The following is a 27920-nucleotide window of genomic DNA, read 5'->3' on the forward strand; positions in this document are numbered from 1 at the left end:
GCACTGTCCTCTGTCTTTTATTTTGCCCACCCTCTAAGGGTTTTACATGTGAAAAGCAATTGCCAAAAACCTGACAATATAGTAAAAAGCTTTTCTCTCTGGTATCTTTATTGTTTCTTGGAACAGCTGGTCACCCCCTTACATGCACAAGAGACTTTAGTCCCACACAGGTCATAAAAACTAAGTTCAATTCAGTGATAAAAATATTTATTTGGCAGTGAAAACAATTTATCAGACTTCGACTGTTTAACAAGGCACCATTAGTCCCCTCCCTCTCTTTTCACTGACTACTTCCATCCTGAGGCACAAGGTCATGTAACTTACAATTTATTCACATTTAATATGGGATTGAAATGTTACCTGCTTCTTGCAGCAAGGAAAACAAAGCTATCTTACTACCTAATGTCACAACTGCTTAAATGCCAGCCTGGCAAGTCATCAAACATGCTTTTTACAAAAATCATCTGAATACCAACATCATTTAATAAAATAAATCCTAAATATTTAAAAAGTAGCTCATAAATAATATTAGCTGACTACCAGCCAGCTGTCACTCATATGCTACTGGAATACTTGTTAGAACAGAGGGGGAATTAAAACTATGAGCAAGCAGCAGTGATATTACAAGGTGGCACAGAATCAGTACCCCTATTGGCCTGTTGTGCCTTAGCAGCATTTTCCAGAATTCTCTTTTTCCATTCTTCATAGTCTTGCTTTGTTTCAGTCTTTGGCTGTTTACATTGCACCTCATCATCATCATCATCTTCAGATCCTATGATAAAAAGAGCAAGTCCATGATGGGCCATCGGGGCAATATGGTGCTGGGAATAACCAGCAAGCATACAGAGATAAACCTATTGATGTACAAGGACTATCACTGCATTATCATCCTGGGGTTTGCTCCTCTGCCCGCCTCCCACAACAGTCACTACTTCTGTGGCTGAATGTAAGAGTTGCACTTAACTCCACAGTATAAATGCCATCATCCTGCTGTGTTCACTTAGTTCATTTGTTAGGCACTGGCTTGCAGAACTGTATAAGCTGCTGCCAACTGATCCTTATAGGATATTATAACTCAAGTATCAGTATGCAGTAACAAAGCCCAGAACTGCTCTGGTTTTAGTTCACAGCTAAACGCGACTTACCGTCTTCCTTCTCGCAGTGTTCTGGGTCAGTCTGCAGGCTTTCGGATGTCTCTGCAGCCAGGGGGACATCATCTTCTAAAAAAAATAGAAAAAAATAGTGTCATTACCTCTGCTTTGTATTACAGATGCCCACAACGTGCTGGAGACTGTATACAGATGCACATTCTTTCCTAATCTGGTACAGAAACTACCAGCTGCCCTTACTTAGCTGCTTGTCTGGGGGAGGGGGATAACTTCACCATGGGCAGCTCCATGCCTAGGTAGAGAGTAGTAGCTTTTGGCCTGGGTTCAGGCAGTTACACTCCAGAAAACATCATGTATGAAATATGAAGACGAGTGAAGTAGGGGTACTGGCAGTAGTAGTGTGGGGATGAAAGTCTGGGAAAGGAAAAAAGGAGATAAGTAGGAAGGAGCAGAAATACAAGGATGGGAACTCACGTATCGTGTTTCAATCTTCCTCCACAAAAAGGAGGGAAGAGAGATTCAACAACAGGTAAGAAAGACTCTCCTCATGTCTGCCTGCGGCATGTGGAGGCCTGGTGTCAGGTAATGGCTGAATTACCACCAGAAGATCAAGGCTTAGATGTGTGTTAACACTGCAGTGGAGGAAGGGAAAACACAGAAGTGTCAGTCAAAGCAACAGAGGTAGCAAAATGTTTATGGTAATTTCCATGTTTTGTTGCTATGTTAACAAGATGCAGAAAGCAGGCAAGGAGAATCCAAGATACGGGAGAAGCAGGGAGTAAATTACTGCAGCACAGACTTTACGGAGCAGCAAGCATTTGAGTAGAGAGGAAAACAGGTATTTTTGGCCTTGCCACGTTGTAAGCTGTTGTGACTTCCCCAGAAGCAAGTCAGTCCCAGACTGTGACTGGGAACTGGACTGCAGGCAACATACTGGAACAGTGGGCAGGTTTTACTAGAAGGGAACAGCTGAAAGTGATCAGAATGAAATAACCAGTGGAAAAGGAGAGAGGCATTGTGAGGCCAGGTGATGGGTATGCTGTATTACAACGGTAAGGCCAAAAACTTACTGCTGAGCTGCTGGCTTATCTTCTCCATTTGATTGCACAGCCGATCAAATATTGCTTTTTTCACCCCAGATGTAGCCAAGATTTTAGTTTTGTCCACTTTTAGCTTTAAGCACCTACAACAGAAAGTTGATTTAACCTTGTAGGAAACAACACTTCAGCAACTATCACTCAGGTGAGGTGACGTTTACTGTACCAACACTGTGAGAATGAAGAAAAGTATGCCAGAGGTTTTGGTCCTTTCTAACCCTTTCCTCACTTAGAAAAAAAATAGCTTAAAAAATAAAAAGGAAAAAAAAAAAGACCCCTACACTACCTGATCAAGACAAGTCAGGAAGTGAAGCCCATGGTTAGTTCAAATTACAAGGGGAAACTACTAGAATAAGATACTATGCAGGTTTTAAGGGAACCAGGGCAAAATCCTATTACTGTCAAGAGCTGAATGGGACCATTCAGAGAACATTTGTCAAGAGCTGTAAAACTATGTGGCACCTGAACTGCTTCCAAAAATTGTTAAAAAGGGAAGATATGTGTGCAAGCAAATTCTTACAAAGCATTGTCTGAGTCAAACTCTCCTGATACCCATCTTCCAAGCTGATACTGGCCTACAGCTAAGACAGATCCATCTCCTAGAGGCACGGGATGCGGTGGTGTAGGGCTCAGAGCTTCTCATTCTTCTGAACAGCTGCTTCTTGGTGCTCAAATGTAAGCTAGTAAGCCATTCTTGCAACTCTAAGCAGTCTTCCACCAAAAGCCACGTACAACTTTTTGCTTTATGCCTAGCTCAAATCTAGTCTGACAAAGGAAAAAAGTTCTCGTTAAATCTAAAAATGTGACTATTGTTACACAGCTTATGCTGAAAAGAAGGAGGGCAAAGTGCAAAAAGGCAAAGTGCAAAACACTAACAGGAGTTCTTCAACTACTGCTATGGATAATATGTCCTAATGGAATTATCCACAGCATCCCCCAGACACCAGGGAAGACATATTTCATTTGTTCTAGGACAAAAATCTCAAGATTCTTTTCTGTGTATTTGATACAAATACTTTTGCTTCCTCCTGAAGGCAAATGCAGTGTAGCCTTGTTTGCTAGGCCTGTCTCCAGTTCCAGGAGTAAAGAAAGTAGGGCATGCTAGGAAGGAGCCTTCCGACTGTTCAGGCATGTAAAAAAAAAATCAACTGCTTACACTGGAGGCATTATCTCTGTTGATGTCTCCCTAGGTATTTAAGCCCATAGAAGTTCCCTCAAGCTGTACTTACTTGCATGCAGTGAATAACGCAGCCGTTGTAAACAGTGGTTTTGAGAAATCAAGCTCCAGTTGCTGTGCTTCGGGAAGGCTGGATTCGTACCTAAAAAGCAACAATAATTGTATAATGCATTCTCCACAAATGAAGCTCTTGAGACTAATTTGTCACATGGCACTCAGCAGTTGAACAGGTCTCACATTGGATCACTTGGTCCTTTGTAACTTAGTCAAGCACAAACAGCTGTTACTGGCTGAGCAGAGCAAAACAGGGAAAAGAAGGGAGTGGGGATCACCTCCTCTATTTGAATTGAAGGTATTTTGAATTAGGGGTCTGAATCAAGGCATGACAGTGAAATCTGGTGTTCCCCACCTACACCTGCTTTTCTCTCTACATTACACGTAAAAATTGCATTAAGATACTTTACATAAATCCATTCTATTATATGGGGTAGAATTATAGTTTGATTCCTATAATACATATTTAAGGCTTCATCTGGCAGATGACTTCTAGCTGTTCAGCACTGTGAAGAATTTAATTTTTTACTGTCCACCTGTCCCCAGGCTATTTGTTTTAGTTTGTAGTTAGCACCCAGAAGCATACACAGGTCTTTGTTCCCTGTCCTGCAACTCAGAATACTTTGAATCCCTGGCAGTTTTTAAACACGCTAGCAGGGTAACAGCACTCCAGAGCTCTTCAGTGATTGCTCTTGTTAAAGTAGATGCTACACGGAGCAAAGCTTTAGTTAAATCTGTTGAATCACTGTTGAAGTGTTCTACCTGATGTTTTTACATGTAGAGTAATGTGCGTTTTTAGAGATTTGCTTCTCCAGAAAGGAGGATTTGTTTCTACTGAGCATTACGTCTGAACTCTGACATGATCATGTGGAAGCGTGATTCTGTGGATAATTACAATGACTAAATGTCTTATCTTTTTTATATTACTCTGAGTTATAGGACTGGGACTCAGACAATGGCTTACTAAGATTCACAATCTAACATGTTTTTTAAAGTGGCCTAGATAAGTGGCTGGATAGTCAGTGCTAAGAACTTACCTCACTGGAGTCCAGTCGGTGGGAGATACCTGACCCTTGCAAACAACAAGCTCTCTACACATTTAACAAACAAAGACTCTTACTAGCGATTACTGGTGCGATCTTGAGAGCTTCCTCACCTCTGCAGTATTTTTGAAGCGGTATTTACTGCCTCCGTACAGCAGAACTGCACCGCCAGGTCTCGTATTCCCAGTCTCGGGTTCACCTCTAGCAAACACTCCAAAGACTTGATGGAGTTCTGGTAGGTCGTCTTGTTCAAGCCGGAGAGTTTAATAAAGTAGCTCTTTCAGAGATAAAGACAAGCCCCGAGGATTAGTGGAAGACTGGCATCTCCCCCAGTCAACTGGCAGAGGTTAGTAACTGCGCGCTGCCCCAAGGTGAGGTTCAATCGCTGTATTAAACAGCTCTGTGCAACGCGTGCTGTAGGCGTTCACTGCACAGAGGCAGACTAACCGCCGAGAACGCCACATCCCTTAAGGCCGTGTTGTTTTCAGACTTTTACACCCGGAGTTTGCCTTTTTTTGATGTAAGAGGACACGGCCCTTCTTTCACACACACAACCCCAGGCTAAGCCAAAGGCCGCCGGGCTCAGGGCGGCGCGGAGCGGTGCCCGCTGCCCCCCCCCCCGCCCCCATCCTCCCCCCGCCCGTACCTTGTCCAGCGGCCTCCCGGCGGCGCGGGCCGCCAGCTCCAGGCACATCACGGCGCTGCCCGTGGCCGTCGTCTGCGCCAGCAGCCCCGGGCACCTCACCTGGGCCAGCCGCAGGAACTCCTCGGCCTTCCTGCAACACACGGGGAGCGCTCCGCAACGGAACGGGCCGGCCCGGCCCTGCCCTGCCGCAGCCCCCGCCCGTGCCCGTTCCCGTTCCCGGCCCCTCACCTGACGACGCGGGGCTCCCCCAGGCCCGCCCTGGCCGCCAGCCGCCTCACGGCCCCGCGCTCCATGCCCCGGTCTCCCCGCGCCGCAGCCGCAGCCGCGCCTGATTGGCCGCTCCCCACGCCAATCACCTCCCCTCGAGCCAATGGGCTTGGAGCGGAGCGCTTCCGCGGGGCGAGCCAATGGCCAAGCGGCGGGGCGGGGCGGCGGCAGCGGCGGGGCGCTCACGTGACGGCGCTGCGGGGCGGGGCTGGCGGGGGCGGCTCGTGGCGGCGCGGCCATGGTGAGGGGCGGCGGCGGCGGCGGCGGCCGGGCCCGGCCGGGGGGGAGGCGAGGCGGGAGGGAGGGGGCGGCGGCGGCGGCGGCGGCCCGGGGGCAGGGCCGGGCATGGGGCTGCAGCTCGGGAGCGCCCTCGGTGGGTGGGGGGGGCCCGGCGGCCGCCGCCCGGTGCGGGGGGGCTGAGGGGAGGGGGAGGGGAGGCCCCGGTAACGGCCGCCCCGGTGCCGGGGGAGGCAGCGCCCGGGGGGGGCCTCGGGGCGAGGAGCGCCTCAGCCCCGGCTGAGCGCGGGGAGCTCCCGCGGGCCGGCGGGGCTCGGGGCCGCCTGGCTCGGGGTTCCCGTGGCGCTGAGCGCTCCGCGGCGCTCCGGGCACTGCGGCTGGGCCGCGCACCGAGCCCCGTGGAGGCAGGGCTTGCCCAGGGCCTGGGCCTCTGGGGCCGGTTCGCGTTTGGGGGGTGGCGGCTGCTGGGACGGGTCGGCGCCGGGCCCGCAGGGGCGTGTGTGCGGCGCTGACCCCCGGCGTGGGGCTGGGGAAATGAATGGGGACGTCTGATCGGGCAGGGGAGCGCTGCGTCCACCCACGCCGCGGTCCCTGTCCCCCCGTGCCAGTGCCCGTGGCGGCTCAGAGGCTTCCTGCTGCTCGGCCTTTCCGTGGGAAATGGCCTCAGCCGTGCCTGCTCTGGTGTCCTCTTTCTGATAAGAGCTGATAGCAGGTGACTCAGGAAAAGAAAACCCAAGCTTCCAGCTATTAAATGTGGGTTAATCCCCTCTACCAGCCTGGGCTCCATGGCCATTTCCAATGGCCAGGCTTCATTTAAGCCTTGAAGCAGCGTGCAAGTACCCTAAACTCGACTTGGATTTCTTAGACGTTTATTGATCGTTTTCTAAATAAAAAACCCACAGCCCCTGGTTCTTGTTAATGTCTCCTGGCTTCCTGTGGCAGCAAATGCCAGCTTAAACATGAAAAATAGTAAATGTTAAACATGAAAAATGTTCTCTTTGGCTCACCTTCATGCTCTGTTGTGTGACTTAACAGAAGTTCTGGGGTTGCCTTCTTTATTGCAGGGTTGTGCTTCCAATATGGTACAAAATGCTTTATTGTTAATATCGAGGCACCCCGCGATGTTTGCAGTAATGTGTTGTGTGCGCTCTGGCTCCATCAGTAGGATGGTGATTGTCACGATTTTCCTCTGTACCTGACCTGTCCTCTGTCGTGGGTAACGTTCATGTTAAATGTCTTGATAGTGACGGGGTGGCAGTCCTAACTGGGAGGAGGCAGAGAAACATGGGTAAGTCTTGTTCACTGAGGTACTAAACACAAGCACGTGAGTGAACAAAAGGAAAAGTCGTATGTGGAATAGGCTGGAAGTACATCTAAATCAAAGTGGAAGTATGTCTAAATCCAAGTGCTTTATATCACTTGGAGAGTTGATGAAAATGCACTTCAGAACAGAAGTGAAATCTTCTGCTCTATTATGTATACTCTGTGTTCAGCTTAAGATACCGGCTTTGCCAGAATACAGACTGCTTGTGATGTTCCACAAGCTTGCCTTGAATCCCATGTATTTTGATTGTAGATAATTCTGTTAAATGCAGTGATTTACTGACAGAAGTGAAATGAGCGTCTTGTCAACGCAGTGACCCAAAATGATAGTCATCACGAGTGCTGCAAGTCTGAAGTATAAAACGAACTATGAATGGATGTCTTCTTGGGGAGATGGGTGTTAGAAACCAAGTAAATCCTACACAGTAGGTGTAATGTTAACTGTGTGTGTTCAAGAGTTATTACGAGGTTGAGCATGGTCGAGAAGAACGCTTGCAGTATGCTTCACTAATTATCCACAAGATTGCTGCCTGGCTGATAAAGGTGTGTGCGTGGGGGTAATACCAGTTAAATTCTTCCAAGCTAGTTTGGGGCTTAAACATGATTTTATTTTTTTTTCCCCAAGGCAACTTACTGTTTGCTAGCTTCAAACTGGCAGAAAGCAGCCTTAAGGCTTCTCACAAAAAAAAGCACACCATTGAAAAAACTACCAGACGAAAAGCTCCAACACAAGCCATGCCAAATCTGTGTGAATTAAGCTGCTGTGTTGTGACTTCCTTACTGTGGCTGTGGTAAGGTGCAGCAGTGCGATCTTTGGATATAGGAGAAAGCTACAGTTTCTTGTACAGCAGCTGAAGATGCAGCTGAGAGGCAGTTCTGCATCTGCTTCCCATTGCTGCTCTTCCTTGTGGCTTCCAAGGAGAAAGGTTGGAATAAGTACCGTAGAAAACTTTGTTCACCTCAATTTTTTTCTTCGAGGCTTGTAGTGTATCTAAGGGGGGCTAAGGCCCAAGCATGTAAGTCTGAGTGGCTGCAGAATTGATTTCCATTTTCTTGTGTGCCTGTGGTAGTTCAGATCTCCCTGTACCCGGTGCTGAGAAGGCAGGACAGGACCTCTTGTGCCTGGATGAGGGTGCTGCTGCTCTTCCTCCCATGGCCACGCATCCTCCGCTTCCTCCTGAAGATTGGCGTTTGCAGATTGGAATAGGACTGCACAGCGCAGTTGTGTTTTTGGTTAAATAACACTGGAAAATACCTTCTTCGGTTACTAGGTTCCCAGCTTGAAGTGGATGATAAAGAGCATGAGCTGCGTTATTCAGCATTGCGTCTGACAGAACTGGTTCCTAGCGTGACAGGAGCCATGCCATCTGTCCCTGGTAGTCCTTGCTTTGTGTTATCTTCACTTTGTTTGCCTTCTGCTGCTTCTTCCACAAACTTCAGGCTTGTGTGTCTGGCACCTGATAATAACCAGGTCACATGTGGAAACACTGTATAGTTTTGAAGCTTATTACAGTAAATAAAAAGGGTTAGCTGATGCTTTTCAGGTTTCAAAGTCTGAATGTTTAAGGAAGAGCGGGGACTGCTGTTCAGGTGTTTATCTCCTGTAGAAGCCAAGCTGCTACAAACCCAACACCTCAGTGCAGTGGCATGCTGGTTGCAATCACGGGTAGGTTATCTCACCACCTGTGCGATGGTGAAATGCTGCCATTGCCCAGCACCGTGTAGTGAAGGCAGTCTTGCTGTGAACCATCACTTTCCAGGCTGGTGATACCAGGGAAGTGCTTTAATGGAAGAACTCAGAAGTGTCCTTGCTGCAGTCCCAATGCTAAACATCCTGTGGGACCTTGTTGCTCAAATGTAGAACAGGAGTGAAAATGGCATCAGTGGCTGGGCAGCTCTCCCAGCACTCTGTGGCCTGGAGCCCTGCAGGCTGCGGGACGGGGTTTGGGAGGTTGTGCCTGGTGTTAACATCACTCCGCTCCTCTGACTCGTCCTTCAGCACAGCGGCTTGTGATGTGGCTGGGTTATGTGGTGTCTGGGTCAGCAGTGATGTGTGTAAAGCACTCCTGTGAGTTCAGGGGGCTGCAGGGCATGACAAGCTTTTTGGCAAGGATGTAGTTCAGCAAGCCAGTTGCGTGGTGTTCGGATTTGGTCATTGCACACTCGTGCCAGCACTGTCAGTTTCTGTTCCTTAAAAGTTGGATTTGTCATGGGAATAAAGTTCAGTGCTGAGCAGAAGGTTCTTTGGGGAGAGGGCGCTTTCAGTCAGGGGCTGCCTGGTTTGTAGCTGCTGAACGGCCCAGGCGATAAGGCTGCCTGCCCCTGCTGCTTTTGCCTTATGCTTAAATCCATTTTTGGAAGGCATGCACTTTGTGGTTAATTATAAAGAGAGCTTTGTAATAACGGGTGCAGTCACACTAATTAGCAGAGGCAACTTTTTCTGTTGACAAAATAGAGGTGTTAATTAGTTATTGTGCATGGTTTGGCCATTACTGAGACCCAGAGAGTCACAGAAGTGTTGGCTGGAAGGAACTTCTCTCTTGTATGGCTTCCTGCTTGAAGCGGGATTGCCAGCGGTGTTAGATCAGATCAGCCTGGACTCTTGTCTAGCTGGGGGACTGAAAACCTACAAGGGCAGAGATTCCCCACCTGGTCAGATGAGATCGAGGCAAGAACAATATTGCTTGGCACTGTCTGCTTTCTGTAAATAGAAAGGGGAAGTAAGGAGAACATGTGAGAGATGCTCTGTGGGACTCAGGGATTTGCAGTTACAAAAAAGAATCAAGTACAGTGGTGGGTATGGGAGAAAGGAGAAAACATGGGTGTGTCAAGGCTGCAATGCCCGATCACTGTTAAATTGGTGTTAATTTTTTTTATATTTTTTTAATGAAATTATAATATTGGTTCTTAAAAGGTGTTTACAGGGACTCCAAACACGAGTTGTGCAACAGAAATGAGTACTGAAGATCCTGTTTTTAAGAACATTGGGGTGATGTAATTCATGGCCTGCTAGCTTGTTATCGAGATAGCTGGTTAGAAAGAGGAGACCGGGAGCTTTCTGTACATGGTGGGTGGGGGGAACAAGCAAAAATAGTTGAGAAATTACTGAGGCTGCAGACGTGGAGAGCCAGCTGTGGGCATGACTTGTACGTAAATGGTATTTGTCAAGACTGGAGGAGATGTAATTGGGACACGAAGTCAATGCTTCCATCTCTGGAGCCCCAAGATTGGGAGAGGCTGGTGGGCTCTAAGGAGGTGTTGAGGATCAGGCCAAAGCACTGGGTGGATGGCTGCAGGGAGGCTCTGTTCTGTTGAGTGCAGCATCAGTTACTGGAGTCACTTACAAGGAGGTGTGTACGGAGTTGGGTTTGAATGGAAGTACACTTGGACATCTTGGAGGGTAACTTGAAAGAAAGACGCCTGTGGAAACTAACCTCATCTGTCTGGAAGAGGGCAGGGAGCAGGTGCGGTGGAAAGGGCCCATTAACAGCTGGGCTGAGGGGACACCGAAGTCTGTCAGTGTAAAGAAAATGCAGTATGGTCCTTGGAAAAGCAAAAGAGCTTGCAAGTTCTGAATGTCAAAGGCCTGGAATATTCCTCTTTGAGGAGGAGGGTCACTGGGACAAGGAGGGGACATTAAGAAATGACGATTCTCTTCAGTTTTCTATTGCCTTTGGCAAGTCATTCCTGCCTTCCAGGAGCTAACTGTACTTTATCCTTTGCTTTGCTTATCTGGAACTTGTCCTCAGCAGAGCTGTGTGGCTCAGATAGCAGGTTGCTGATAGGTTGTGCCTTGTTGTGATCTGAGTGCTCCAGGCCTTGCTTTGAGGAGTAAGGATGCTTCGGTGCAGTGATGTCTTTGTGTTCTCACAAAGCTTTTTGTTGCCAGATACTCTGATTGGATTTTTGACCTGCAAATGCTGGAAAAGAAGGGCAACACTGACCTTGTTCTTTGCACTCTAAGAGACAATGGTGCTCAGAGGCTGTCTGTAACTAATCTCTTCCCTGTGCTCAAATTTTTGCAGAGTAAATTTCCCTTAAATATCACATAGCTATTTGACAGCTCTCAACTGGTCATACTGCAGTGCCACTTGCATTGTGTTCTAAACCATGGGGAACCGGTTTGAATCAAGTCATAAGCAGATGATAAAAATAGTCTCTTTTTTTTTTTTTTTTCTTCCAGCCAACAACACAGCAATCTCCTCAGGATGAACAGGAAAAACTCCTGGATGAAGCAATTCAGGCTGTTAAGGTGCAGTCTTTCCAAATGAAGAGATGCTTGGTAAGAATGTGACATTAAAATGCAATGAAGCTTCTCATCTGTTAGGAGTGAAACAGTAAATCAATACTAATCTCTAGTGCTGTGAGGAAACTTAACTCTTTATGCATCCTTGCAAATGGATGAGGCAGCTACTCAGTGAGACTGAGCCTTCGGTATTCCGTATATGCCTATACCTGTGTTTGGCACAGTGTTTCTCAGGATAAATGATAAAGGTGCATCTGCTTCGGTTTGTGCTTGCATTTGAGTGAGGCTAAACGGAGAATATGCCTGCCACTTGTCACCAGAAGGTTACTGCTCAAATGCGTTCTACATGGAGCTACGTGATGATAAAATATATCCTTGTCTGTGTTCAACGTACTGGTGTTTATTCACTGTAGTCTTTTTTCATGAGCCACAGACTGCGATGCTAATAATTCATTATCTGCTGAGTAGGATAAACGTAGTAATGAACTGCAGATTGATGTGTGAATTCTCCTGTGACTGGAAAAGAAACATTGACTAGGATAGTACTGAGATATTTGTCTTGACATTTTAGCCAATGCAGCAACACAGTATATTGTGAAGCTTTCTTGGGTTTGAGAAACTGCTTAAATCAGCAATGAAAGAACTTAAATATTCCTGTATGTTTTCATGGGGCTAGCCAGGCTAAGTTTGTAGTTAAATGACAATAGCAAGAAATGTAATGCCTTTTCCAGTTTTACACTGTGTGGAATGCTTTTGAAATCTTTAAAGTAGTTGCAGCTGAACTTTCTACTCCTATGTGTGAGTGGATGACCCTAGCAATTCCTTCCGCTCTCCAAAACTTATGGCTGTCTCTTTTGTGTTCAACAAGTATGTTCAGGTGGTAGACTAGAAGTTTGTCTTGCACCCTGTGATGCCAGGGAATTGTATGCATCATGAGCACATGTTATATGCGGAGTAATAAACTGTCTCCTTCAGAAGGGAAAGAGAAATCTAATTCTAACAGCGGTTTCTGCTGGCAGTGTGTGTCCTCTGACTGCTAGAGGCTTCTTCATGAGATCTGAGCAAAACAACAGGCCAGATAATTTTTAAAAAGTTAATTACTGTTTGGCTTGCTGAATAGAATTTGAATGGTGTGTGTGATTTCTACATAAGCAAAACCTTTTTTCCAAAACTCTTTCTTACTGTATCGTAAGATAGGCCTCCTTACTGCCTTCAGGTGTCATGTTCCACTTAGTTCAGAGGGCAACGTAGTACAAGGTAGATATTTGCTTTAATTGGAAGTATCGCTCTTGTGATGTTTAGATACTTAACCTTTGTATGGTTTCTATAAAAGCCAAAAGTGTAGCATTCTTTAAGACTGCAGTTGCCTAGTATTATTTGTGACAGGCTGTTCTTTTTACCTACCATAAAGGACAAAAACAAGCTCATGGATGCTTTGAAACATGCTTCCAACAAGCTTGGTGAGCTGCGGACTTCTATGCTATCTCCAAAGAGCTATTATGAGCTCTGTATCCTTTGAAGATTAGAGGATCAAATGGTTGAAATACTGAATTTGGAATGATAAGTTCACTTGATTTTTTTTTTTTTTTGTGTGTGTGTTATATAAGGACATCTCCTTAATCTTGGATATGTAGTAGCACTTTTCTCCTCTGTAACTTATCTGGATGTATTCTAAGAGAATGTACAATTGTCTGATCATTGTGCAAGTGTTTTTCCTTTGGTATAAAGTAGGTCTTTAATGTCTTCTGTATTTTCCATTCTGAGTTTTCATCAGTCTAGCTCTATTGAAAGTTCTGCTTGCAGTATACTGCCACAAAAAACAACTGTAAAGCAACTTATTTTTAGCCTTTCGTTTTCTTAGATTCTAACCCTAAGTCAAGTGCCGTGATGTATTTGCTTGTCTGTGCTGCCATACCTGAAGAATGGGAGGCTTTTCACGAAATTTGGGAATTGAATGTGATTATATTTGCATACTGTTTTCTCCACGTGTACTGATGAGGATGAGATTCTTCTGTGACATGTAGTATGCCTTTACTTACTTAGTTCCATTGCATTCATTTGCTTGCTATTTTGACTTCACTTGTGCTTCTTGCTCTTTCTAATATGCTGAAAATAAGAGTTGAAGGCTTGGGGTTAGTTTTGCACGTTTATGTCAGTAGTGATGAATTTTTCTAAAGTACTACACGCTTGGGCTTGTTTTTTTTTTTTTTTTTTTAACCTTGTGATTGTATTTGGAACAGCGTCTTTCTTCCTTGGTGTGAATGAGCAAATATCTCTGTAGGTCTGTTGCAGACATTCTGAACTAAAATCCTTAACTAAGAGAAAAAGACATGGCAATTTCTGATGAGCTACACTACTTGGAAGTCTACCTGACGGATGAATTTGCCAAAGGAAGAAAAGTGGCAGACCTTTATGAGTTAGTACAGTATGCTGGAAATATTATTCCAAGACTGTAAGTATATATATTTTACTGTTTGTTAAAGACTAGTAGATAATAGTCAGATTCTGGGTTCTGATCATAGACTCTGCATTCTTGCTTGGCAACAAGACCTGTTTGCAGCTGTAAATATTACCTCTGCATATCTTAAGAGTGGATTCCTTTGAGACTTCTGAGAGTTAAGCCAAGAGTGCATCCGCAAAAGGTCAGTTCTTGATTGTGTGCAAAAACGAAAACATTGGCAGGAAGGTGGAAGCACTTGGATGTGGAATAAAGCAGACTTCTGGGTATAGAGCTGGTCGGTAGAGAACTAACCAGGTACCTCATTCTGATCAGTAAGATCAACTACATGTTTAGTATGTGAGAGAAGGAAGTTGAAAGCTTTTGTAACTTCTTAAAGCTTTATGTTTCTGAGTATGTAGTTCTTAGACTATGGATTAACATGTAGAGATGATACTGAAAGGCTTATGTTTAAATATATAGCTGTAGGACTGGAGTGGATCTACTAAATATTTGGGGTTAGGACTTGGATTTTGCTAGGCATTGCAGTTTTTAATTCCTGACCACATGGTAGTGCCAGAAAGAGGCTTTGGGTGTACCAGGCTGCACCCTCATTCAGACTTGAGGGTTTGGTTGCCACAATGTCTTTAGCTCTGCATAATTATTTGCTGTCCTCCTACCTGCTTGATGCAGGCTCTGTTTCTCCCCAGTGAACACTTCTGTTGTATTCATGAAGGCGTATCCGTGCATGAATTAGAGAAGCGTGCAGGGCTTTTAAACCACGTATTTGCAAGTTCTGAGGATTGTAAGTTTTATTTCTCTTAAGCTGAAGGGGAGTCAAGTATACTGGTGCACTAGTCCTTTGTGTCTCACGTGTTCCTTCTGCCTGTTACTTAACGTAGAGATGCTGATGGAGTGAGTACAGGCCTGGAGATCTCGGAGGAGTGTAGTCCACTTCCTGGTAGACCACAGTGTGAAAGAGGCTTAAGTGCTTCACCATAATACATATCTTATCTGTATGGGCACATTGCTTTCCAGTCTTGCAAGGTGTTGGAAGTATAGACAAGCCAGTCTGAAAGCATTCAGAACTCTGTGCATGCTGAGTATTTATACATTTGAGGTATAAAGCCCTGTAATGAGGTCACCTAGCTGTTCAGACTTCCTGTGCTCTGTAGCAGAGGAGAACGGGAGCTGAAAGGTGACACAATATCTGAAGTTATGGTACTTGAAGGTATGGTATGTCATTTAATTGCTTTCTGTGCTTTGATTATGCTGTTGGAGTAGAAGTGGGCTATTGCCTGAAATGCGGTATTGTATTCTTACTTAACTGTTGTTGTATTCTGTGCCTGTTGCAGGTATCTCCTGATAACAGTAGGCGTTGTCTATGTCAAGTCGTTTCCACAGTCCAGGAAAGATATTTTGAAAGACCTGGTGGAGATGTGCCGTGGAGTACAGCATCCTCTTAGAGGCCTCTTTCTTCGGAACTATCTCCTGCAGTGTACCAGGAATATTTTACCAGATGAAGGCGAGCAAACAGAGTAAGACAGGCACTAATCAGCATATTTAAATTTCCTGTATGATTTTCTTGAGATTTGAAATAAGTAGGTATGTTAAAATGTAAACCACCTGTCGAGACTACTGAGTTCTGGTAGTTTTGGAAGGGAATTATTAAGGTTTCCTTACTTAAGTGAGGACATGAACAGTTGTTATGAACCTGGACATCCCACCACATACTTCCCCAATCTCCTATCTTAAAAAAGATATTTACCAGTGGATGGAAAGATGGATACTTTTGACAAGCTTTTCCTGTTCCTAATCTGTTCCTCAATTGCAGTGAAGAAACCACTGGAGACATCAGTGATTCCATGGACTTTGTGCTCCTGAATTTTGCTGAGATGAACAAACTTTGGGTGCGAATGCAACACCAGGGCCATAGTCGTGATAGAGAGAAGAGGGAGCGGGAAAGGCAGGAACTGCGAATCTTGGTAGGAACAAACCTTGTTCGCCTCAGTCAGCTGGAAGGTGTTAATGTGGAGCGATATAAGCAGGTAGGATGTCTGTCCATGCTTTCCAGCTTCTGCTGCTTTTTCCACATGAATTCAAATCAGTGGCCTAGGGATAATAACGGCTGTGCTATAAACTTGATAATCCTGATGCTTCTGAACTGCTATTAACTGGAAGTTCTGAAAGCTAATGGAGCTATATGGAAAGTTCTGAAAGCTAATGGAGCTGTTTACAGGCTAAGGATAGGATTCATGCATTTTTTCCATAAGCTCTTCTGTAGGGTTGGCATGACTTTTTATGACTTCATTTTACTGATTCCCACTTTAATTAGAGAATGAGTTAGAGAGATGTACGCAGTGTTCTGTGGTAGACTTTTAAAGTTCAATGAAGTTATGTTTCCCAAAGCATTTGGTAAGTGAACTGTTCGTTGCATGAAAAGATAGCCAAGCAAATGTGTGTTATCTAAAGTCTGTCCCTTGTAAGTTCTACCATAGCAGTGCTGCTGAGACCCCCGTGTAGTGATAGGTGCCAGCAATGCACATTCCTGAGTTTAAACAAAACAACAAGCACGACCGTAGGTTTTGATTTAATACAATGTACCAAAGGGACAGAGGTTTGGGACCAGCAAATTTTTTTCTCTGAAGGATGGAACTGCTGAACACTGAGTCTTTATCAGAAAGTTTTTCATGTGAAGAGTAAGCTGAGAAGTGTTAGAAATACCACTCTACTTGGATTAAATCCATGTGTGAATATAAGATCAATGGCTCTATAAACACCGCAAGACTTTTCTTATTACAGATCGTTCTGCCTGGAATATTGGAGCAGGTTGTAAATTGTAGAGATGCTTTAGCTCAGGAGTACCTCATGGAGTGTATAATACAGGTAAGCTGCTTAAATTCGGTTACATCATTGATTTTGAACATGGGGACACTTATTCCTGTGCTTTTAGTCAGATTCAGACTACTTTCACCTCTTCCTTGCGAACTGGAAAACTTTGCTGGGTCTCTTACCCAGTGGCTTGATGCATATTACTCTTCAGTGGGTGGGCAGAGGGGAGAGGTATGTGTTCTGTGTGCCTTCCATTGCAGAAACTTGTGAACTATGTGAGTAGCCATGCCTGCAGTAAGAATTGTGGTAGGTAGCTGGGACATCAGCTCACCAGTTTGTCTTGCATCTGTTACTTCATGTACTTACTCACACAAGGTCAGCTTTGGGAACCCTAAATACAGTCTGTCCGGTGACTGTTTTAATATGTGGCTATCTGATTTTCAGTGACTCTGCTGCATTTTGCTGTTGTGCAGATTAAGTTTATAACTGGATGACTATGGATCTCAAATTTCAGGTTTTCCCAGATGAATTTCATCTCCAAACCCTGAATCCATTTCTCAGAGCCTGTGCTGAGCTGCACCAAAATGTGAATGTGAAAAATATAATAATTGCTTTAATTGACAGGTGAGTGACCGGGGGGTGAAAATTGGCTCAAAATGAAATGTGTATTGTACGTAAGCAGATAATAATTCTTCTAGCATTTGAAAGCTTTCAATTTATCATATTTTATTCATGTCTAACTTTCTTTCTGTGCTGTCTTCATCTGCACTTAAAGCTGTTAAGAGTATTGTTCCTATAGTTTCTGCTTAATGGACTCTTTTACAGCTTCCAATGTATCCTACTTTAAGGACGGATTAAAACTTGTAAACAAATCAAGCCAGGAAACAAGTTATTTAAAGTTGACCAACTTCATGTTTCTAAACTAAAGTGGCAGCAATATTCTGCTTTGACAACTATATCCATCACAGGTACCTGTTGAAAACGTGAAGATTCCTGTAGCTAATCTTATATTTACTTATTCAGAAAAGAGCTAGTAGGAGATGGAACTACCTTAATTTTTAATTTATGTCTAGCTTCATGCCTGTTCTCTTAAGTGTTTTTTTTTTTTTTTTTTTTTCCCTGTGGAAGTACCGTTTAAAACTGCTTGCACTAAATTCAAACATGGGATGGCGCCACCTTGGAGTATCTTCTGTGTTGTGCATTTGGTGGGGAGGCAAATCTGCCTTCCTTCAATTGGATGTTCATAGGAAATCATTTGGTTTCCTATGGTTTTCTGCCTGGGCTGAGAGTTTTTGTAGTTTTATTTAAAAATGAACAAACATGGCATGTAAATCTAATTTCTGAGCCTGTCTATTTTGTGAGACTGTCTTCAATGGACATCACAGGATCTTTGCTAGGTTCTTACAATAGCATGTAGCAATGTAATTCTTGTAGGGGGACTTTCCTTATGTGCCTTCTGCTGTCATGTCTACTTAGAGGACTCAAAGAGCTTCAGTATTACTTGCGTAGTAAGCGTTCGGTTTTTACTGTTGCAGATGAGCAACAGTAAACAGCTGACTGGCAGTGAACCTGCTGTCCTCCTAGACTTACCACTGCCATGTCTTATTGTTTGGGCAACTATTAGTGTCCTCTGGAGCCCTCTCATTTGGAGATAGGATAAGAATAAAAACAGAACAGCATGATGATTTGGGAACTTCTGCTTTTGACCAATTTTAGGCCAAATGTTGGATGGTATGTCTGTATCAGCTCTTAGAATCCATGTGGGATAGATTCTGTTCTTGTGTTTGGATTGTAGTTTGGAACAATTACTGCGTAGTTCAGTTCTGTGTATTTAAGACCTGGATGTGCTCCATACAATAGTGCCTGTTGCATTTCTTATCTTGATTTCTGGCATGGAATAATTGATACTGGACATTAGTGAGGTGGAGGAACTTGTGAAGCTTTTGTACCAATTTCCATGGGACTTTTCCATTTTAAAGGAATCTTTTTGAGAACTCATGTTGCTTTGGGATCCTTCTTGATTTACTGTGCTGTTCATAGTTTGTAATTATGCTGCCATCTGCCTGCAACCTGATGATATTTTGAAGCCTGTCAGTCTTACCCTCTGAATTGTTGTTGGGAGAAGCTGTGATTCTCCTTGGTTTTAGAAAGTCTGCTTGTTACCACCCCAACAAAATATAAGAGTTGAATTTTTATTTTCTGTGGCAGTGGATATTTTTGGAACCTTAGCCTTTTCTTACCTGCTTTTTTTGTTTCAGGCCCAAAGTTCATTCAGAACTGACATTTATAAACCCTGTAAGAAATAAACTTTAATCAGGTAGCTTTTCCTAAATATTTTTGTATGTCTTTCTGTAATTCAAAGAAAACAATCTCTTAAAAATTAGCAAGCAAGCATTATAATGCTACATTTTCTTCAAGCTGCAGCTTTGGTAAAGTGCCAACTTCCTATAGACATTATCTTATTTTTTTCTGATTTCTGCAGAGGTGGTGGTTCACGCAACTTCCTCCTGTAATGGATAGAGGTAGATCTACAACATCTTCTGGGTGCTTGCTGGATAGCAGTTCTCTTGCTTTGCTTTTCTGTTTTTATTGAGGAAAAAATCCCCACAAAGCAATCTTCTCCACTTAAAATGTACTTTGTATTTTGCTCTTTACAAACAGTGGACGTACCAAACATGTTGGTATGCAGTTAGTTTGGAGATGAGGAATATCTGAGTCGTAGCTAAGATTCTCACCACCACCCTTCCCTCACCTTGAGACTATTTTGCAGGAAATGGATGTCTAACATCACTGAGTAGATGCAGAACATTTGCTTTTCCTTTAGGTCACTCTGTAGTTCTTTCTCTGCTGGGGAGACAGAACACTTTACTGTGAGGTGAAGAGCAGAGATTATGAAACTTCTTTCTTGCTCTTTCTTTATCCTGCTGTCACTGTCAACATTCTTTTCCAGGACTGATACTTACCACTCTCGATTGTTCTTACAGCCAACTTCCACAAATGTCCTTTTTGCTTTGTAATAAAGCTCTGCAATGAAGATTGCATATACACCTAAAAGATGCAATTTTTTTCTGTTAGTGTCTGACCCATATTTGAGGAATGGAGAAACTATCCTGACCAAGCTGCTTTTTTTTTTTTTTTTTTTTTAGGTTAGCTTTATTTGCACATCGTGAAGATGGCCCTGGTATCCCAGCAGATATCAAACTGTTTGACATCTTTTCACAGCAGGTTGCTACTGTGATACAGGTATGCTGGGTGTTCTTGCATGCGGTCTATTTTTTTTTTTGCAAAGTTATATGCTTTTAATCAACTCAATGCTGTCTTAAATCTCAGTCTCGCCAAGACATGCCCTCAGAGGATGTGGTGTCCTTGCAAGTTTCTCTCATTAACCTGGCTATGAAATGCTACCCGGACCGTGTTGACTATGTTGACAAGGTGTTGGAGACAACTGTGGAAATATTCAATAAACTTAATCTGGAACAGTAAGTAAATGTCTGTTGCATTCTCTGTGGAGTGGTAATTAAAAGTAGAAGTCAAGAATTTAAAGTAATCATGTTTTTGTGAGATAGGAAAGAGTCATGCTTTAGATGTGGAAGATTACTACTCTTGGTTCGAGCTATAGAAATTCATGATAAACTACAGTGGGGAAAGTATGAGCACCCAAGACTTACTCATCCGTGCTTAAATCATTCTGCATAGCTGTACAGATGCACAATGTGTATGCCAAGATGTGTGTAGCTGCTATCTATTCATCCTGTGTGGCACTCTAGAGTTTTTCTCATACTTCATTTGCAGACATAGTCTTTCTGCTGTCAGCAACTTAAATCATGCAGTTCCCATTTTATGTCCCAAAGAGCAAGATATGACTTATTCTGGTATTTTATTTCAAATCTTCCTAGCGGTTGGTTGCTTAGAAGTTGTGGTATACATCAGAATTGGTATCGAGGCAGACTTTCAATCTGTCTCTGTGTGAACTAATAATTAACTGTGTTTTTACATCTATTTTCTTTTAGTATTGCAACAAGTAGTGCTGTTTCAAAGGAGCTGACTAGACTTCTGAAAATCCCCGTCGATACTTACAACAATATCTTGACAGTTCTGAAACTGAAACATTTCCACCCACTCTTTGAATACTTTGATTATGAGTCCAGGAAGAGCATGAGTTGCTATGTGCTTAGCAATGTATTGGATTATAACACAGAAATTGTATCCCAAGAACAGGTATGACATAGGTCAACTGACATAGAAATTCTAGGTATCTAAACTACTGTTTGAAGAGTTGAAAACATGCTGAGTGACCTTGTGCAGAGCATGCTTAGTTTCCATACCCCTTCCTCCCCTGTCTTACTAGTACAGGCTTTGTTCTGCTTGATAATTCTGCTGCCTGAGTTCTCAAACACCTTATCTTTACACATCTTCCCTAACCTCACCCTGGAGACTACTTCTTAAGTTTGAACAAAGACCCTGAATCCCCTTAAAGCTAGGGCATTACCTAATGAGGGTTGGATAGTACTTCTGGAATCTAAATTTTGTTTGTACATTTATGCTGTTCCACTTCTGCTGAGAAAGGACTCTTCTTCAGCGAATAAGGCTAATGAATCGCAAAGCATCACCAGTTACCAAACGTTCCTAGTGCTTTGTCGGCACAATGAATAGCTGTAAAGATGTTCCCAGTTGCTATCAGCTTTTATGTTCATAGACTACTTGGGTTTAAACAGAGCTTATGTTACATTTAACAGGTTGATGCTATCATGAATTTGGTATCCACGCTGATCCAGGATCAACCAGATCAGCCTGCTGAAGATCCTGACCCTGAGGACTTTGCTGATGAGCAGAGTCTTGTGGGAAGATTTATTCATCTTTTACGATCAGATGACCCTGACCAACAGTATCTGGTATGGCATCAGTGCTTCTGAGTGTGTTTGTGCTCTGTGAAGTGTCAGTTTTGCATACCTTACAGTAACGGATTTAGTGTGGCTGGAAGCTGGAGTATCACCGCTCTGGCACTACAAACTCAATACAAAGTGTATAACAGTGTGAAATGCTGTTTATTTAGAAGTAGCGGGTGAGGACTTGAAAACAATTGTGGATTTAAATTTCTAGTCCCATGAGGTGGAAGTTCGGATGTAACTATATTAGTTTGTGGTAACTCTTGATTAGCATTCTACTTCATATAACTATCTCTCTAAAAAGCAGTAGGTGAGATTTGGATCACTTAGGTGTTTAATTTCATGAACTTTTTTTGTCTCTTACAGCAGCCTGTACAAAAGGACAGCTCTTTCTGCATTTAGGTTGACAATAGAATATATCTGATGCAGTTTTTAAATGCAAGCCCAGGCAAATTCCATCTCACTATACAGTCCAGACTGTATCTGTAGTTAGTATAGTACAAGTGTTGCCTAACACTTATTAAGCAGCTGTAGGAAAAAGCTTCATCACAGAGCTCACAAAAAGCTGCATGTGCTGCACAGATGTAATTCTTGTAAAGCAGCTTGTATGTTTTCTCCCCACACACACTGAAGACATTGCCATTGCAACTTACTTGATTACTCCATGTCTTTCTGATGTTCCCATCTAATAGTGCAAATTGTTATAGGTACAAATAACATATCTCTTTCAAGAACTCTCTAAGCTTCCAGTGCTTCTGTTTTTAGATCTTAAACACTGCTCGGAAACACTTTGGTGCAGGTGGGAATCAACGTATTCGTTTTACGCTGCCACCATTGGTTTTTGCAGCATACCAGCTTGCTTTTCGCTACAAGGAGAATTCCAAAGTGGTGAGTTGACCTCTAGATACCTCTTGGATGCTTGTTTCTTTTTGCTTCTGTGTCTTTAAGAGGAGGGGAGGCTTTTTTTTTTTTTTTCTGGCTACAGCTAATAGTATACTAAGACTTGATACAGAATACTAGTGGTTTTTCACCCCTCAAAGTAAGGTTTTACTGGAGATGTGAATGATTTTTAATTTAAGGAGAACTTTTTTTAGTAACTCGAATTACCTCAGTATTTGACGAATACTTGTGTATTTGAGGTGAAACAAACTGGGTAGTTCTGTTTAGTCCGAAGGTGACTGATCATGTTTTTGCATGTAGACTAGAGAACTACGAATCCTGCAAGTGATGGTGTGAAACTGATTTAAATCTAGATACTGAACTTCAGGAGGTTCTAAATATGTAGTTATGCTATTGTAATCCTAAAAGCAAGTGTTTCTCTAGAGATTATCTTGTACAATACTTGAGAAAGTGCACACTAAAACAATCACTATTCCATTTGTCTCCTTGTAGCTTTCTTACTGGAAGTGTTAGCTTAAATGTGTGTTTTTCCCTTATTGTGAGGAAATAAATGAATGCTGTTTGTTTAAAAGCACTTCAAGTTGAATGTTTTAAAATCCTCTTGTACTTCTGATTAACGTTCCAATGAATGACTAAATAGTTTTTTTTACACTTCACTACTTCATTAATCAGGCTTTTGCTCAGTTATGTTTTAAGCACAGCTGTGGTAATTGCAACTCAGTGTAGACTTCTGAGGAAGGTTTCCATGAGCTGACAGGAAAAATAGATGTGAGCTTTCTGTAAGTAGAAAAGAGGCTTTGTGAAGACCCACTGAGGTCAACACATTACTGCTAGGGCCATCTATACCAGCACACTTAGCTTCAGCAAGCAACTGATTGGAGCAGCATGCAGAAATCAACAGATTGGAGCACTTAACAGATTCTGTTTCAACCCAGTTTCTTTTTCTTGTAACAATGGTCTTGTTCCAGCTTTGACTCGTTTCATTTCTTTAGGATGACAAATGGGAAAAGAAGTGCCAGAAGATCTTCTCATTTGCTCATCAGACCATAAGTGCTTTGATCAAAGCAGAGCTGGCAGAGCTGCCTCTCCGTCTCTTCCTACAAGGAGCGCTAGCTGCAGGAGAGATTGGCTTTGAGAATCATGAAACTGTGGCCTATGAATTCATGTCCCAGGTAAATGTCCACCTGTTAGTCACTGTCCTGCAGTACCTTGAATTTGGTTTGGGTGAGCTTCCTGAACACTGGAAGTTCTAGTGTGATTAAAACATCCAAATTGACAGCTAGCACTGTTAGATAGAAACTCCTGGTCTTCATTCTTGCTTCCTGGAATTAAGCTCCATTGCTACTGGTCTGAATACTCAGTCTGATAATGTGGGGTGTGCTGCATTGCTGCTTCCTCCTCACATAGTTGGTTTGCTGGAGCAGCGTGGCTTTCTCAATGTAGAATGCTCCTTCATTGCTTCTAAGATCTCTTCCCAGCTCCTCTTGTCTAGCTGGTATTGTCATGATCACAAGCATTCTTCAGAGGTTCTGTAAAATTTGTTTATTGCTGTCATGTTGGGCTTTACTAGTAAAAATCCTTTTGTTGAAACATTAGTGGTAAAGTAGATTTTCAGAATAGGTAATAACTTAAGCCTTTGTTGTTGCAAAGGTCTCCCCCATCCATATCAGATTAAGAACTGACTTAGTTGATGGTATCCAAATTACAGGCTTTGTCCTAATCTTTCCTCTAATGCCACCATTAATGCATTGAAATGAATCACTGACAACCTTGTGCCTTTCCTTACTATGTTGTGCTGTGTCACAAGGGCCACTGATAAAATTCTGAAGATGAGAGCAACATGACAATTATGTACCTTCTACTAGAGATAATGGTTTGAGATTTTCAGTCTTGTGCATTCTCTGAAGGTGCCTTATCCTACACAGCAGCAGTGCAGACACTTCTTACCCACTCTGTAGTCGCTGACCTACCACTTAAATTTTTGCTGAACTGTAGTGTGTATTTCAAAGAGCCAGATCCTCTTCAGTGACTATTTCTGCTGCTGAAGTTTCTTTTTTGAACATATGCTTGAAATAAGGAGAAACTCAGTCTTCAAATACTACATGAGGATTACGTTCCTGTACTATTACTACTTAAAGAAGTATTTCTTTCAAGACTCATTTCCAGTCTGTGACTTTAACTTGATTTTGACAGTCTCAACAGAAGATCTCAATTGTGCGTGAAGTTTTTAACAAATATAAAACGGATGCTTTATTGTCATGTGACATGCAAGTATATTTTTTTTCCTGATGCTGTTCTAAAGCAATAATTAAGACTCTTGCCTTCTCCTTTGACTAGGCCTTCTCTCTATATGAAGATGAAATTAGTGATTCAAAAGCACAGCTGGCTGCAATCACCTTGATAATTGGGACATTTGAGAGAATGAAGTGCTTCAGTGAAGAGAACCATGAGCCTTTGAGGACTCAGTGTGCATTGGCAGCTTCTAAGCTCCTTAAGAAACCAGACCAGTGTCGGGCTGTGAGCACTTGTGCCCATCTGTTCTGGTCTGGCCGAAACACTGACAAGAATGGAGAGGAGGTAAAAATAAATACGAAAATAAAATTAAAAATGAAGTGACAGCAACATAACACATAACGCAGCTATGTAACTTCGGTTACATAGCTGTGCCTTCCTTCTGAAGGCACTCACTTCTAATGTGGATATGTCACTTTGTGGTGCAGATATGGTTGGAATGTGTTCCAGTATATGAAGCTAATAAAGCTTACAGCAATATAAGGTGCATAAATACGAAAGTAAAGAAACTCAAAAGTGGAAGTACTGTGCAATTTCTGTGAATGTCAAGGAGTTTAAGACTGGCTCTCCAAGTAGTTTGCTGTGTTTTGCCTGTCTGTATAGTAGCTGTGTTTGTGCATAAACTACTGAACTTTGGAGATGCAAATCGAAGATAAAAGGCTGCTTTTCTCAAATGATCTGTTGTATTTATGAAGAGCTCTTTGAAATCTTCTTTTAGTGCACATTGCCATATATGTGGCAAAATTGAGTTTATGGTTTGATACTTGAAGGCTTTCAGCAGCTGTTCATATTACTGCTTGATTTAACAGAATGCTTACCCAGACTATTAAATCAGGAAAGGTACAGTTCTACTGACAGCTTATTCTGTACAGTTGGTTTTGTTCTGTGCAGTCTGTTTTTGTAGTAAACTACTGGGAAATGCCATTTATGTGCAAAGGGAAACAAGTGCTATTGTTCCCTATGGTTCTATGTCTTGTAACTATTTTGTTTTTACCTTCTAGCTGCATGGAGGAAAGAGAGTGATGGAATGTCTGAAGAAGGCTTTAAAGATAGCAAATCAGTGCATGGACCCTTCTCTGCAAGTCCAACTGTTCATAGAAATTCTGAATAGATACATCTACTTTTACGAAAAGGAAAATGAGGCAGTGAGTTGAAATATTCTTTATTTTTTTACAGAGCATTTATTTAAGTTCTTTATTCATTTATACCCCAAATCATATCTATTCAGCGTGCTCAGTACCATCTCTTGAGAAACACAGGTTCTAGTAACTAACAGAATAGTCAATTTTTGAAATGCTAGTAAAACAGAAGTCTCCACATTATAGGTAAAACTTAATTCTTCCTTACACGAGGAACGAAAACACTGAACATCTGAAATCTAGCCCTGAACTTGTGAGACTTGGATACTTGAAACGTGTGTTCGACAAAAACTGACTAGGTCTTGAGATCCTGCTGTTTTCTCATCTAACTTCAGAGGTATCTAACTGAAGAAGTAATCAGGGAAAGATGATTCTCACAGTTTTTCAGGGTCACTGCTAGGAATACTCAAAAGACTGGTGCAAGCTTTATTCTCAAGAGACTGGTATAACATCTCATATGCCAGTCTAAATTCTGCATCTGAAAACTGGGATAGTAGTTGCAGCATACTTTTTTTGTTACTACGTAGCTAGTAAATTTATTAAGTTTGAAAAGCTGCTTGATCAAATAGAGATCCATGTCCCTTCTTAAGTCATCATTTAATCAGAAGCAAATGGTAATAAATCTCTCTCTAGACATTGCCTCTGAACTATAGGATTTTTACGGATTTGCCAGCTTCCAGCATCTGAACTGACTTCCTGCTGTAGTACTGTTCTAGAATAGGAAATGCTCTATCTGTAGATGAAGGTGAAACACTGAGTTACAAAGTACTGAGCAGATGTGTAAGAATAGTCTCTGATAAAGAGGTGGTCTGCAGTTCATTTTGTATTACAGTGTTTGGTGTAATGCTGAACTTGATACTATAGTCAGCTGTACTTTCCTGGGTAGTGACAAGGTCACTAATAACTTTATATCTGATACTGCCATCCTGACTGACTTCTACAAGACACTGCATAGACAACTTGATTGTGTGCTTTATGTGTTTAAAGCTTTTTGTGTTTGGACTGAATTAACTGGAGAGAAATACTGTGCTAAAAGTTTAATAAAAAAAAAAAAAAAGAAGTGTAGGCTCTAATGACTTAAGGGGCTGTTCACATTTGCTGGGATCAGGGGGAACTTAGAGAAATCCAAAAATGGAAGTATTGGGCCTCCTATGAGGAGCAAGAGAAGGCAGAGTCCAGTAGTTTGTCTGCATACACTCTTACCAATAATACTATTGATATTTGGACAGTTCTTAGAAATACAAAGTCTATTAAAACTAATATTTACATGCTCGTACATAATTGTCAATTACTTTGGTTATGTATATCTTCTCCTGTAGGTGACAATTCAGGTTTTGAATCAGCTCATACAGAAGATAAGAGAAGATCTCCCGAATCTTGAATCTACTGAAGAAACAGAACAAATCAACAAACACTTTCACAACACACTGGAGCACTTGCGTCTGAGGAGGGAATCACCAGAATCTGAGGGGCCAATTTATGAAGGTCTTGTTCTTTAAAGAAGATATGCACTGTACTTCTTTCTTTTCATTTACGTACATTATGTTTTTTTAAGATAGATTATAGATTGTGCCTTTCAGAAATGTCAAGTTAAGTTAACATTCATGTGTTCAGTCTGACACTTCAAACACTTGTGTTGAGTACTCTAACAAATTTGAAAGGTTGGACCAGCAACTACAGGTTTCATCAGTTAGCATGGCTGAAACTTTCTTTGGAATCTGTGACATGGTAGGGCTCTTCTGTTTCTGATTTCTCTTGTCTGTTCACTGTTGCTTCTGTAGCACTAGAGTTCTAAACTGGCAGTGACTGTCATCTGAAACTGTGAGCGATCCTTACAGAGCATCAGATTTTTTGGGATTATTGTATGTAAGGTTCTGCTTGTGCTTTCCTTTTAATGCAAGTTAAGACTAAGTGTAATATTTTTCCCTAAAACCTAGAATATATTAATGCATGTTTGGAGAGTTTTAAAATACCATGTTCAAAAAACAGAAGTTATATTTTGCATATTAAGGCTCTGTGACATTCAGTGAGGGCCAATACTGTGCACAGGGCATATTTATCAAGATAATTTTGTTCCAAATAGTATAAAAATAGAGAAATTGCCATCTATATAGATATGTATAACCTTCATTACTGTAAATTTAGGGGAAAATGCATTACACAAGTTTATTCAGTATCATGATTTTGCACCAGTGAAACAATAAAGTTGCTATTAACACCTGTTGTTTCATGTCT

At 42.4% G+C, this 27920-nt stretch overlaps 2 protein-coding genes across 2 annotated transcripts; one reads left to right on the top strand and one right to left on the bottom strand.

The window, feature by feature from the left end:
• Positions 1-135: 135 nt before the first annotated feature.
• On the bottom strand, positions 136-5437 carry ORC6 (origin recognition complex subunit 6). The gene is made up of 7 exons (XM_084294560.1): positions 5355-5437; positions 5127-5256; positions 4594-4757; positions 3436-3525; positions 2180-2292; positions 1146-1220; positions 136-772 (listed from the first exon to the last, which is right to left on the bottom strand). Exons 1-7 carry the CDS (start codon positions 5417-5419, stop codon positions 600-602), a joined length of 810 nt encoding a protein of 269 aa, XP_084150686.1. The 5' UTR covers positions 5420-5437; the 3' UTR covers positions 136-599.
• A 152-nt stretch (positions 5438-5589) lies between these two features.
• VPS35 (VPS35 retromer complex component) lies at positions 5590-27903 on the top strand. The gene is made up of 17 exons (XM_084294664.1): positions 5590-5634; positions 11137-11235; positions 12611-12707; positions 13528-13651; positions 14992-15174; positions 15471-15684; positions 16439-16522; positions 16983-17092; positions 19615-19711; positions 19799-19947; positions 20479-20686; positions 21205-21360; positions 22120-22242; positions 23247-23426; positions 24592-24831; positions 25548-25691; positions 27005-27903. The coding sequence occupies exons 1-17, from the start codon at positions 5632-5634 to the stop codon at positions 27182-27184; spliced, it is 2391 nt and encodes a 796-aa protein (XP_084150790.1). The 5' UTR covers positions 5590-5631; the 3' UTR covers positions 27185-27903.
• Positions 27904-27920: the final 17 nt, after the last annotated feature.

The sequence above is a fragment of the Netta rufina genome (genome assembly GCF_964035555.1).
Source record: "Netta rufina genome assembly, chromosome: 13".
Classification (NCBI taxonomy): Eukaryota; Metazoa; Chordata; class Aves; order Anseriformes; family Anatidae; genus Netta; species Netta rufina.